At 39.7% G+C, this 14,097-nt stretch overlaps 1 protein-coding gene across 1 annotated transcript in view; it reads right to left on the bottom strand.

Moving 5' to 3' along the window:
• LOC134205276 (E3 ubiquitin-protein ligase UBR1) overlaps positions 1-14,097 on the bottom strand; it is a 38,351-nt gene that overhangs the window by 21,946 nt on the left and 2,308 nt on the right. Inside the window, exons 3-6 of the mRNA XM_062680380.1 lie at positions 10,387-10,566; positions 2,023-2,177; positions 1,761-1,964; positions 418-668 (exon numbers count right to left, since the gene is read on the bottom strand). Coding sequence (XP_062536364.1) covers positions 418-668; positions 1,761-1,964; positions 2,023-2,177; positions 10,387-10,566 — 790 coding nt within the window. The remainder of the gene's footprint in view (positions 1-417; positions 669-1,760; positions 1,965-2,022; positions 2,178-10,386; positions 10,567-14,097) is intronic.

The following is a 14,097-nucleotide window of genomic DNA, read 5'->3' as shown; positions in this document are numbered from 1 at the left end:
TTGGCATTGAATAGTACGACGGGATTTTATTTTATTTTCTATTTTCTTGTCAATAATCAAAGCTTTTCTTCAGTACGTAGTTCTACGCGTAATTTCCACACAGCTATTAATTTTTTTATCCGTATGAACCTGTTTATTTGCATCATTGCCGGATTTTTAACATTTTCTATTGTTAAAAACAGTGAATCGAATTCATAATATAGAACAATGGATATGTTCGTATGTTTTAACAAAAAAAATAATATTAGGTACCGGAATGCTGTAAAAATAGGCATATTTTTTAAACGACAAATGTTTTTCGTACGTGAGTGAGACTCTCCCTGAAATCTTTCGTCATATTTGGAAATATTTTAGGTCGAATCATAGTAGTCTTATATCAAATGTACAGAGTCATGTTTCAAGATCGCCGGACATTACCATCCCAAGACTTGCATAGCTAGATGCTGACAAGCAACCTCATTCTTATGTAGAACCGTTACTTTCAATGGAGAAGCTTTGGCTGTCATCGTGGATCGGATAACCTTATTCTCGACGTCCTCCTTCAACTTTTTACATGTCTCAAACGGGGCACATTTGACAACAGCCCGTCCCTCACGATCAATGCTGGTAACGTACTCAATCGCTTCCTTTTTAGTACACTTCACTATTGAAGTTAAAGTTTGAATGACCTGCGAAAAGAACGACAAGCAGTCAATTAGTTTCAACTATTACTGTGGCACTAACCAATCAACGATGATAAGCATAAAAACGCTTGGCATAATAAACGTTAAGCATAATATGAAACGCTACATAAATTGCATTTGGAAATGTTTGGAATACTACATGGTAATCTAATGATCGATCCAGTGGAAGACTCAAGCCTGCAGGCAATGTATTTTTTTTCCTAGAGTTTTTTTTTCTGCTTTCGTTCATATTGGCCCGTTTTCATATCCGCTAATTCTATCAGACAATGCACTATCCGATAATACTAGCACAAAGAAAGTTAGCATAATGCGAAGGCTTATTAGCAGATAACCATTCCTGCTTACATTGTGCTAATGTTGCGCTAGTATTGTCGTAAGTCGAGTCAATTACAAGACACTGAAGACGGCCTCAATGCTGAGCTCGTAATTCGCTTTTGAGAAGTAACAATCAAGTGGTGGAATAAAATAAAATAGTACTAACTTATCTTATGACAAGGCGTGTAATGCATAAACACGAGCTTTATCAAGTTATACACAGTACAGAAGAACATTGTTATCAACCAACCACGATAGACTTCATTAAGTTCAAAAGAATAGCGAAAACATTTGTGCCTATTCCACGTCGTAAGAGCTGAGGTGTTCGAATAAAACAAGCACTGTCGATATTTTTTATTTTGAATAACACGGTTGTTCGGCACAAGAAGAAAAGAAGACGTATATTAAGCACGAATATTTAACAGAGAACCAGATAGAAGCCGGCGATTTTGTGAAAGACCACACGCAGGGTTACTGCCCGCTATGGACCTGATTCGTCCAAGACTTGCGATTATAAAGCTCTACAATATGCCTCGCGTATGTATGTGTGGCGAGTTCTTTCATATCGCCTGTTTATAAAGGTGCACACATTTTACGATTCGGAATCAAAGCAAGTGATTTGTGGTAAATTTTTATGCCAAACGCCGTTATACGCGTAATTATCTTTACTGGGATTCCTATGTACATGAGGCAGTTATGCGTATCACGGAAGAATAGTTAATTTTATAGGTTGTATATTATAATTGCAATGTTTATAGCTACCTGATCAAAGGTATGAGTTTCATCATTGTACAATATAGTACAATAAATATCCTCGTCGTCAACATCGTATTCAGCCAAACTACTTTCCGATTGAATCTGTAATGTTTTCATGCAATACTGCAAGATGCCTTTGAAAACAATTTCACTGCACGTCCTAATTTTGTCAGTAATGATAGAGTGATCTGGAGTTTCGGCGGCGGTTACCTTAGACAGAAACGTATATTTAAATGGTGAAATGTCATCACATTGTACAGTTACTTACAGCATGCTCGTCGCATGAGGGATCCCGCTTCCATGCTTCATGGTCTCCACAATCACAACAACCACCACCACCGGATGTGGACATTTTGTACTTGTGATGTCTATGGGGCGATTTCTTGAAACACGAAGAGCAGAGCACACATGTCGGATCCATGCCTGAAAGTGTAAATAAACGATCAATTTATTATTTTTTCTAATAAATGAGATAAGATTTGTAGAATGTAACTGGTTATGAGGAAACCAGAAGATACCCAGGTAACCATGATGTTGAATCAAGATGGACTACATATTTAATGTATATATTGTGTCCCAAAAAACATACACGCAAAACTAAAAGTAAACTAAAAGCTCTTTTGGGGAGAAGTACGCTCTTTTGCGGGAGAATGGGACTACCCACAAACATTTCGGGCTGCTCGTGTGCGGAGAAGTGTGTGAAAACTTGATTTTTTCAATGCCCTTTGAGAAGAAGTGAAGTGCAGTGATAAGCCTACCAAATCGCGAACGGCTATTAAATTGCCACGAAACTGCTGATTTATGCTGAAATTCGTGCCGAAATGCATAGGACTCTTTGTAGAATCATGTTCATTATCACGGGAAGTAAATAAATATGCTGTGAGCAGGTTAGTAATTTGAATATCAAACTTTTGTTCGGTGCTGTTCGATGCATTCGAATGTTGATGGGAGAGGAGTGCGGGAGGTGTGGTATTGACCCGTTGCATAGTAACTGCCATCATGGTACTCTTCCAACTATGTCCTTAAGGAATAAAAGGTGATAAAAAGTACATATTAAAATGTTTATTATCATGATGATACCTGAATTACAATCATGTTAGAGATAAAACCATCAGCATTGGGTATAGGGTAAATCTGGGTAAATCGATAAATTGAAACTCTTCTTATTGTTTTCAATTGTAGATCAGACGTGAGGTTATTTGTCAGCAATTTGAGGAATATGAGAACATGCACACTTTTTTTTTCACCGAGATCTCAGCATTTTTTTGTTTATTTTCCCGAGCTGGGCACCGCCGAGTTTCAGCAAACATGATTTTTGCCGAGATATCAGTAAAAGTGACGTTTCAGTTGCTGAGATATGGTAAATATTTTGCCGAAAATCAGTAATAAACGAAATTTTATGCCGAAGTTCAGTTCTGAAATTTACTGAGCTACAGCGGTGCCCGATTTTGCCGAGCTCGAGAAAGAAAAAGTTAGTGTGTGGGGTAAAATCAGCATTCCCAGCATCGTGCAGTAGACAGAGTTCTCATAACATATTTTTTGGCTAAATTTGAGGTCAATGTCGCAAGAGAGAATTCTCTTCGTCGACTTCCCCTCTTTTAAATAAAAGTGACAAGCAGAGGATTTCTTTGCAGTTTATCACCTCAGAATGCAAGCTCGCATCGTTTTCTATCGTCCTGAGGTGATAAACCACAAAAAAATCCACTGCTTGTCACTTTTATTAAAAAGAGGGGAAGTCGGCGAAGAGAATCCTCTCTTGCGACATTCGCCCTTATTCCAGATAGAGCTTGAAATATGTTATGTTTTGTCCAGAGCTGGCATTTCCTCACACACTGTGCACAATGAGGAGATTTTAATACACACCACAGAGAGTGACGCTTATACTCATCGTGTAACAAAGCCAACACGGTGAGTGAGGACGAAGACGAAGAGTGAGAGAATGATGCCGGTGGGTGCTGGACCAGCACAAAGTTGTGCCACTTAGTGCAATATTCTTGGAAACGATTTCGTTTTCTATGAAGCTCGCTAAAATTTTTTGGAACACAAACATACTTCGCTTTTGAAAATTAGTTAACTAACGTCTCAGTTAGAAAGGACGAGGTTTTAATAAAGTTTGGCGCTCCATGCTAAATTGGCGAATAAAGATTGAATAAAAAAGATTAAGAAGAAGAAGAAGCTAAAAGATGATATTTGAAAGGAATGGCACGGGAAAGCAAACGGGTAAATTTTGAAAACGCTTCTCGAAAATTCTAGAAGCAATTTAGATAAATGCGGTTAGCAGTACGAGGATGAACTTTCCTTATATTGTATAAAAACACATAATTTTGATTTTGAATTTTATTATGTGATATTGCACTGATGTCTAGAATTTGTGAGAAGAGTTTTATAAATTTCACCGAGTACTTTCCCGTGCTATTTTTTTTCTAATATCTTTCGGCTTCTTCTTCTTCACGCAACCTTTATTCGCCTGGAGACGGAAGGGGAATTAAAACTGTTTATTTTTAGCTTGGCGTAAATCAAAAATCTTTTCTAAAACTATTTTACACAGAATTGTGCAAATTAAACAGTTATTTTCAATGAAATTGTGTGAAAACTTTCATACGGCCGTGAACATTATTCTGAATGTTGTAGACAACAGGAGTACATTGGGCTAACATAAAGAAAAAATTTAGCAATGAAATGAAATAATGGAACTTTATATGAGTGCAATGTTTTCTGTTTTTGTTCCGAAATTAGGGCCTTTATATTTACCAAGATTACCTGACGGAAATTGTATTTAGAAATCGTCTCGTCAGTAACTTATTTTAAAGCAGGTGGGGCGGAATAATGCTGGTAGTACAATTGCATCTTAATAGTTTTGCCCACAGACATCCCAAAAGCCAGCAAAAACAAAAATATCTTATTACGCATAAATAGTATCAACAGCTACATTTAACTTTCTTTGGCAATGTTTATTTTCATTCTGTTTGATTCACCGTTTTGTCAAAACTCATTGAGGAACACGGTGTGTTTATTTCATCATTTATCCTCAACTCTTCGTGTCTGACAAATGCATTCGGTGAAGAGTAGAAACACAAAGAGAACTCACTGCGTAGTGGAAGAGAAAAAATGAGCGATAAGCAAAACACACTCTTTGCGGTCTTTTTGAGGAGTGCAAAAGACACGCACATTTCGACTACTCTGAGGAGTATGCCAGCCCTGGTTTTGTCGATTATTTATAACTCCGAGTTTGACGAATTACATACCCAATTAGAGGCGTTAGGGTAAAACAAGGTCTTACAGCTTTGTGCAGTGAACTTAACCAACTTTGCACCAACTTCTACGATTTGTGTCAAAATTTCAGCGTAATCCGCCGATACCGAACCGAGATATTGAATATATTCCCATTATGGACATTTTTTCCCCATTGTGCAGTAATGGGAATACTCGCTTCACGAGTAAGAAAAGAGTATAATTGGGCCTACCTAGGGATCCTACATTCAGAGATATGCGAAAGCAGCCATCTTGAGCCAATCGAGCATTGAGAACTGTCAAAATCTGAGCCAAATGAACATTGTTATTGTTGCAGATCGAAAGGTATTGCGATTTTGGTGAAATAGATTTTATGAAAAGTTTTATCGAATAAACAATTTGTTTTGCTTTCGTAAGTGAAAGTAGTCTAGTTGATGCCTTATATCGTGTTCATTCGTATTGCTCTTTAATTCTAGCGAAAATGCACTGCTAGAGGATAGACAAAATAATCAAACAGTGTCTTCGAATGAAAAGTCATGTGCAAGCCTAAACATTTTTCACTGCGGCAAGTGCTGGCAGCGTTTGTTTACGAAAGTAACAGCGTTGCTAAATCGTTTGGAAAAGTATTCGCACATCTCTTAATATAGGATCCCTAGGCCTACCGAAAAGGCCACACTTGCGCGAACCTACTGCCTGCTTTTTTCTGGCACCAGCTTTGTTCGCGATTACGAGCAGTGCAAAGACAGAAAACAGGGCAGTATTTTGTTCGCGAGCAAAAATTAAGGTCGCGAGTATTTGTGGTTACTTTGAATACAATGGATAAATTTCACTTGAGATAAACACAATAACAATAAAGAAATTTGTTCTTGCAACATTGACATTTTGCAAATTAACCCGAATGACTCGCGAAGCTTTACGAACATTTTTCTGGGTTCGTTTTTCTGTTTTCTCTGCGAGTAATAGGTAGGCAAGACCGAGTAGACAAAACAAATGTTCGCGAGTAGTTTGCATTTCCCACTGCTCGTTTTGTGAGCAAGGTTCACAGATTTCCACCACTGCAAGCCGAGAACACCTCTGCACTCGCCACGAGTTCATGCGGCATTTTATTGGAATTTCGGGATTAACTTCTATTCACTCATGAACTCGAATAAGCCGGAAACGAACGGCAGCTCGACTGGAACGGGGGTAAATTAACTCATTAGCACAAAACAGATAGGTATCATAGAACAAACTGCAAATTTCAAAGTAGGCTTTTTGTGTAGCAACAATCGACGAATGGCACTCCCGTATATCCAAGGCGAAAGATAGAGACAGCAAAGCATGCGATGCTACTCTGTCTAATGCGCGTTTTTCAGTAAAGCTTGACTTCCACCGCTAGGTTCGCTAGCGTTCCAAAATCATGGAAGGACCACATTCCACAGCAAAGATGCCTATATGTTATGTGTCATTAGCCTTGTAAAAGGCTGTTTGGCTTCGGCTGGTGGAGTGAAAGGCGTCGCTTCTTAAAACTGATGTTTATTTCTCTTGTTGTGTCTGATACAATGATTGAAAACTGAATGAATGAACTCACAGGGGGACATGGTTTTTATATAGGTGAAAGGTATGCAAAATTAGGGCGTTCTTTGTCGTGCTTGCGTGGTTCACTGCCTTTTGGGCGTTCGAATAACGATGTGGTGTGCAAGGTAGGGGCTTTTGTTAGTTGGCAAGTGCGAGCCGGGATACTCGCGGTGGCTCGAGGTTATTGAAAGGGTAAATACAATCAGAACGCTTCGCGTTAGCGCAAACAGCTTCTATGGCAAAGGTTCATTTTGGTTAACGGGTTGCCAATGTGATACAGTCAACAGTCGCTTCTCCATATCTCGATATAAAAGGAATGAAGGAATATTGAAATGGGCACTAGATCGAAAAAAAAACTCGTTGCTTTGAAAAACGACAACAAAACAACTGTCATCTCTTATTTTTTAAGTGTTTGTTATTGTCCAAATATGGTCTAGTACAGTACAGCAAAAAAATCTGCTCTTTGATTTTACTCTATCTAAACGATTTTATAGTCTTAACTAAGTAATGGCAACTAATAGGTGAAAGTTCGATCACAGTACAGTACAGCAAAAAAATCTGCTCTTTGATTTTACTCTATCTAAACGATTTTATAGTCTTAACTAAGTAATGGCAACTAATAGGTGAATGTTCGATCACACATCGTGCCGATGTCATCGTCGCTGTGCTGTGCTGCTGGCTATGGAAAAGAACGCGCCAAACAGAGCAGCGTGCATCGTATTGTTCATTTTCTGTTCTGTTTATTGTTTCAACCTGCGCGCCAACACTGTTCGTTTGGCGCGCAGATAGTCCAATTAGATTTAAATTTAAATTGTTTTGCACACGTCCCCAAATTATTGTATCTTTTTGCCGTACTAAGAGTCGCCTATAACTATTGAAAAAATGCACCCCAGAGCCGAAGGAGCGCGCGCACTGAAAATACACTCCAGTGCATTTTTCAATAGTTTGACATGACATTTAGATAATTCAAATATCCCTCTATTAGTTGCACTTACTTAGTTAAGGCTATACAATCGTTTAGATAGAGTAAAATCAAAGAGCAGATTTTTTTGCACTGAGTGTAGGACAACACTGGTCTAGTAGCCTAGAGAGAAAATTTAGAACAAAATATGACCAGAACACATCGAGATAGGGAAGTAGAAAGTAAAAATGTATGTAAATAGAAGGGACCAAGAAAACCATCGACATAGGGAGAGACATAGAGATATAGAACATCAAGATGTAGAGAGTCGACTGTAAAGTCACTAGATATAAAGTCTGGCGGAGTGAAACCCGTGAGATTTTCCAATCCGAAAAATTCTTGTTAGATTTTGGCAGCCCATGAAAAAGTTCAAGCTCTCGCACGATTAGGGCCCATTCACAAATTACATAACGATTTAGGAAGTGGGAGGGTGTCTGTCCGAGCGTTACGGCCCATACATATTTTAGAACCCTTCCATACAAAGCACGTTACGAGGGTGTGGGAGGGGGTTGAAAATGATCTATTTCAGCGTTATGTAAGCGTTATGTAAAAGTTGCTTTCACAAAGCCAAAAACACTTTTTCCACATTTTATTGCAAAAAATCAAATAGAATGTTTTTCAACTACACCCAATATTTTTTTTACACGGTTGGTATTCTTTAATTTCCCGGTTAACCTAATTTACCACAGCATTTTTAATACCACCTGAATTTTCTTTGATTTTTCGTGAATTTTTTCATGGGGTTAACTCATAGCTTCATCAACGCTAAAGGTCGTAATTAGCTAAAACCCACCCGTGTAAAAAAAGAACCAGGTGTAGTAAATCCAAGAACAAATTCCTTTACCTTTTTCTTTGGACTTTGTAGCTTTTTGTATTTTAGGAATAATTTTCAGCACTATCTCAATACTATTGCTTCAAGCCCATTTGAAGCGTCATGTTCGATTGGATCCCGCAAATGACAGTTCGATTGGGTGACCTGTCAGTGTCTTTGCCAGACTTTATATCTAGTGACTCTAGTCGACTGTGGTTGGTAATGAAAGGGTGGTGTTATTCTAATTGGATGTCGAAACGAGCTTTTTCGTTCATTTCGAATTCTAACAGTTGCCTAAGCTAGTAAAGTTTTGTTTGTAGGTAGGGGAAATTACGGCTTTGGCAGGTTTTGTTCTATTATTGTCAGGGGGTTTTCTATAACCAATTATGCTCAAATTTGTCCTAAACATTCTTTGCATATCAAAGAATATTGTGGCCGAATTTCATAAAATTTGGTCAACAAAAACCTCCCTGACAATAATAGAAAAAAAAACCTGCCAAAGCCGTCATTTCCCCTATATGATAAAAGACGTAAATGGTATGAAAGCTTATTTCCAGTTATAGTGATTGCTAGAACATGATAAATATATGGAAAGATAGATACAAAGTAGAAGGAATGGAACGTGCCTGGAAATGAACCACCGACTTATGAGACAGAAGTAATATTCATATGACCACCAAGCCCGTTTATAGTATGGTCAACTAATGTACAAATTACGAAAATTGTAGTTTTTCGAGTAGACCGTCATTTGCATTTGTGCTAAGAATACGAAATTGTGTCAATTTCCACTGGTTTTAGTGCACTTTGTGTCCTTTAACAGCGGCAAAATGTATTCTCTACTATTATACCAAATATATTGTGGCGGCAAGTTGGTTTCAAAATTTGCTTGAAATGCATTATATAATGAAAATAACCGCAAAATGCGCAAAGTTAGATGCGTGCATGGTACGAATGCAAAAATGGTAACTTGGCTTAGAAACCTCGGAATTTAGAACTTAGAACAGGATGGCACCTCTTGTATACTGAGCCGGAGGTGACTGTAATACAGATGGTGACCAACTATGACACTGCTACCTCGGCTCACACGACCTGAATGTTAACTAACTGCAACGCTTGCAATGTTGAAATTTGTGATGAGGACATAGTTGTTACTCACGGAGGCCTATGTCAACATGGAAGTTAGTTTTACGCAAAATGTGTTGGTCTGCCCTACGGTGAAGGATGTGCAATGTGCATGCTTAAAGTGTAACATTTTTTGGATGTGTGACAGATACAGAATACACCTTGCTTCGAGAATTATAAATTATAATAAATTATAATGAATTATTGGCAGTGGCTGATTTTCTACCCGCCGCAGCCACATCCAGGCGCTATAGTATATGCACAAAATAGCCAGCAAGAGTTAACCGCCAGAAATTTGTATGGCGAAAGACATCTAACGCTGGTTTTCTCAAAATTAGGAACTTTTCATGAAAAACTATTTGGTACCGATTATGAGGGATGGTATCCGCTACTAAGCCCACCAAATATTTTTTCGATTGAAGTGCTTAATTTTGAGAAATCGAACCTTTCGCCTTTCGCCATACTGATATCAGAAAGTTAACTCATAGTGTGTTAACAGAAAGTTAACTCATAGTAGCACGCTCAAAGCAGGCGATTCATTATAAATAAATTAGTTATTGAAATATCAAAATATGTATCAACTAATTGATCTCCAATATCAATTCCTTCCGCGGTACATCGGTACAACCACACTCTACACCCTTGACATCTACAACAATGAATGCCACCGATCAAGTCGCTGATGGAATTGATGGATCCAGTAATTAAATTTGTGCTGAAACGAATGCTCGAGATGTGGGATAGAACATCCTTGGGAAGCTTTTTGGAGGGACCATCGCAGTAACCCAGAAAAGTCGATATCGAGTTATAGAACATCGACCTATGGAGGTTTGATTGTATAGATTATCAAAAATTAAATCAGCAAACTTTGCTGGGATTCAGCAAAATAATATTATTGTGTAACCAAATGGAGTAATATACAGTGATGCACGGAAAGAAAGGTAACTTACTGCATTCTCGACAACTGTATGTTGGTTCGCCAATCTTAAACACCCGACCGCAGATCGATGCCACGTTGTCCTCTACTTTAAGCCGTTCCAAAAAGGTTTGCGAATTATCTCCACAAATGAATTTTTCGATCAGCTCAATCACCGCATGCTTGGCGTTTTGTTCATCAAAATTGTAACTTCCTGAAAAAAAAAACATATCGTTAAAAGAAGTACAACATTCAATTGGAAAAATAAAAATCGTTCAGGATGGATCTGGCAAAACATACAATATTGTAACAAAACCGATAAAACAAAACTTTGTCAACTTGAATTTGAGTTTCAATAATTAGTTCTGCACCTATGTAGGAAAGTTCTGCCACAGAGGATGTTATCGATCACTTACAAATCTGGGTTCGACCATTTACTAGTTTGTTAATACCATATTCAAGAGACTAGTGCAAAGCTTTTTCTACAACACAGCCTAATAGTTCAATGTTTGAATTCCAATAATATCAAATTTATTGCACCAGTTGCAGTAACTTAAACTAAATGATTGAAATTCTGTTAACAATTAGTGTAAGTTACTGCAACTAGCGCTCTAACCTTCTAACGCATAGCTTGCCAAAGTTAGGGGGTCGCGACCCCCTTCCATAAGATTTACACAGGCTGGGGGGTCGACCCACCACTTTGGAAAACTATTTTCTAACGCATCGACGAAGAAACGCCTAGCTACCTCGGTAGCTTCCAGAGGCCTCCGAGTAATGCGGAAGTATCGGAAGAAGCTAATCATTTTACTGATGAGGTAATGTGTATGGTCCCTGAATACCCCCGGGGGCTACGAGAATCGTAGGCGTATTCGAAAAATGAGTATAATATCCTAATTGTAATTTTATTGAGTACGATATTCTGTTGGTTTACACTTTATATCAGGGCAAGGAAGCGATTAGGAAAATAATTATACATTTGGAGCAACAAAATTTAAAACTACTCAAAATATAAATAAAAATCAATGTAATTATGCATTTACTGAACAAAAAAAACAGATTAATCCACCTAGCGTTGGTGGTGCCTTTCTCGCATTTAGTTGAGACACCAACCTTATATGGAGTATATATGGTCCGATGTACCATTTTCTTCATAACTTTCAAACGCAATGACCGATCGTTATAAAATTCAATAGTGATCAACAAGGCTTTGTCCCCTGTCGAATGAAACTTGTTGCGAGAAAATCGGTTAAGGATTACTATACGAAAATTTTTCTTATGTTTTTTATAGCTTTTGTGCACACACATACACACATACATACACACGTACAGACAGACATGTGCTCAGCTCGCCGAGCTGAGTCGATTGGTATCGATAATCGATAATCGGATCGATAATACTATGGGCTTCTAGGCTTCTATAAAAAGTTCGTTTTGGGAGTGAAATGATTCATTCATTCATTCCATTCATTTACCATTTGATAATTTATAATAAAAAAATGATAGCCTTTCGGTACAGCTTAGTTGTACGAGAAAGGCAAAAAGCTTATGGATTGACTGTCCTGTTTTCTTATCGAAATAAACTATGTTGAACAACCTTACCGACTTCTAAAAGCAAATTTATATAAAAAAACAGAATAATCCACATAGCGGTGATGGTGCCTTTCTCGTGTATTATAAAATGTAACAAGAAAAGCACATAAGAGAGGTCAAAATTGAACTTTAGGAAGATAGATTCAGTTATTTCCATCAATTCACATTTATTTGCGGTCATTTGAAAGCATTGCAGCAGTTTTTGAAAAACAAAAACGATTTTGATTTTTTTTTCAAAGGGGACCTTTGGGAAAAATGGGGAAATAAACAATGTTTTTTTAATAACTCCGGAGCGCAATGGCCGATTGGCCCAATTTTCAATAGCAAAAAATTAGGAAGGATTCCGGAAGGAACCTGTTGCAGTGTGTCTCACATATTTTGGTACACATACATACATACATTCATACACACATACAGACCGGGGGAGGAAGGACCTGGAAAGGTCCGTCCACTCAGGAAAGACGGTGGTAAGGGGTTACGACAGGCTGAAAGTTCTCAGCCGCACCAGACCAGGGAAATAGAGGGGGGTGACGCCTCCTGGACCCTGGTCAAGAACAAGAGGAAACCGAAGACGTCAAGGGCCGAAAAGAAGGCCCAGGTTAATGAGGGTAGCAAGAAGTCTAGGGTAGGCGCCAATCGCTCCAGGGGCGATGCCCTAGTCATCACGGCGGACGAGGCTAAGTACTCGGACGTTTTGAAGGCGATGAGGAGTGACGTCAAGCTCGGTGAACTCGGCGCCCAGGTACGTCGAATAAGACGTACCCGGATGGGCGAGATGATCCTCGAGCTGAAGCGGGGCGTCTCGCAAAAGGGCGCCGCCTACAAGAAGTTGGCAGAGGAAGTTCTAGGCGAGACGGTCAGTGTGAGGGCACTCACTACGGAGGTGAATCTAAGGGTTAAAGACCTGGACGAGATCACCGAAGTCGAAAAGCTCGTCACGGCACTGCGGCGACAGTGTGAAGTGGAGACGCCCACCGCAGCCGTTCGGCTACGGAAAGGTCCGGCAGGGACGCAGGTAGCATTGGTTCGGCTATCTGCAGCGGACGCCTCCAAGGTAGTCAAGTTAGGAAGCGTCAAGGTGGGATGGTCGGTATGCCCTGTGGGCATATACGAGCAACCCGAAGTTTGCTTCAAATGCCTGGAACCGGGGCACAAGCAATGGGACTGCAAAGGCCCTGACAGAAGCAATCTCTGCCGACGCTGCGGATTGGAGGGCACAATGCTGCACGAACCCTCCCAATTGTTTGATTTGAACAGCAAGCACCCCATGGAGAGTTCGATGTGCCCGGCGTTTAAGCGTGCTGCAAAATCACAGTGCAGGTAACGCAGCTGGCTTGCTCGGCCTCGCTCGAGTGTTTGGTGTGCGCAGGTTTAGAGGAAACGGCGGAACACGTGTTGTTCGTGTGCTCACGTTTTCGCGCAATGCGTGACCACATGCTTGCCACATGTGGTCTGGACACTACCCCGGACAACCTAGTTAGGAGGATGTGTAAAGATGAAGTTGGGAAATGAGGTGGTCCAAGGGATCGGACTCGGCTTCATGGGTCATACCGGTGGTCATGCGCGAAGAACAACATGGTATCGTCGCTTTCGCGGCGTCGGTCAACCGGGCGGGTTCCGAGCCCGAGGGTGCGTTGTGCACTGGCCCCCCTTTGAAGCATTACTTTCTGGTTGTACCGAAGGGACTATGGGCTTGGTGGCATTTAAAACGGTTTAGCGGGTCGGGGATGTAGTCCTGCCTCCCTCGGTGATCCCTAACCCCGCACTTCCTGGTCAACCCAGGATGTCTGTTGAGCAGATTCCCCCTCCATTGCTTAGGAAGAAAAAAAAAACACACACACATACAGACATCACCTCAATTCGTTCAGCTGAGTCGATTGGTATATAACACTATGGGTCTCCGAGCCTTCTATCAAAAGTTCGGTTTCGGAGTGATCCTATAGCCTTTACGTATACTTAGTATACGCGAAAGGCAAAAACTGTAGGGGTAAAAAGTACCCATTTACTTCTATTTTCGGAGTAAAAAATACACACTTTACACACACAAAGATATAAATCATTTTAGAAAGTTGTAGAAAATGGCCGTACCCTGCTAAAAAAGTTTACACACAAAAGACTTTGAAGTATGCTCTTTTGACTTAAAGTATTTTATTAT

The sequence above is a fragment of the Armigeres subalbatus genome, chromosome 1 (genome assembly GCF_024139115.2).
Source record: "Armigeres subalbatus isolate Guangzhou_Male chromosome 1, GZ_Asu_2, whole genome shotgun sequence".
NCBI classification, from domain to species: domain Eukaryota; kingdom Metazoa; phylum Arthropoda; class Insecta; order Diptera; family Culicidae; genus Armigeres; species Armigeres subalbatus.
The sequence above is the reverse complement of the archived record's forward strand: the minus strand, read 5'-3'. Positions and strand labels throughout refer to the sequence as shown.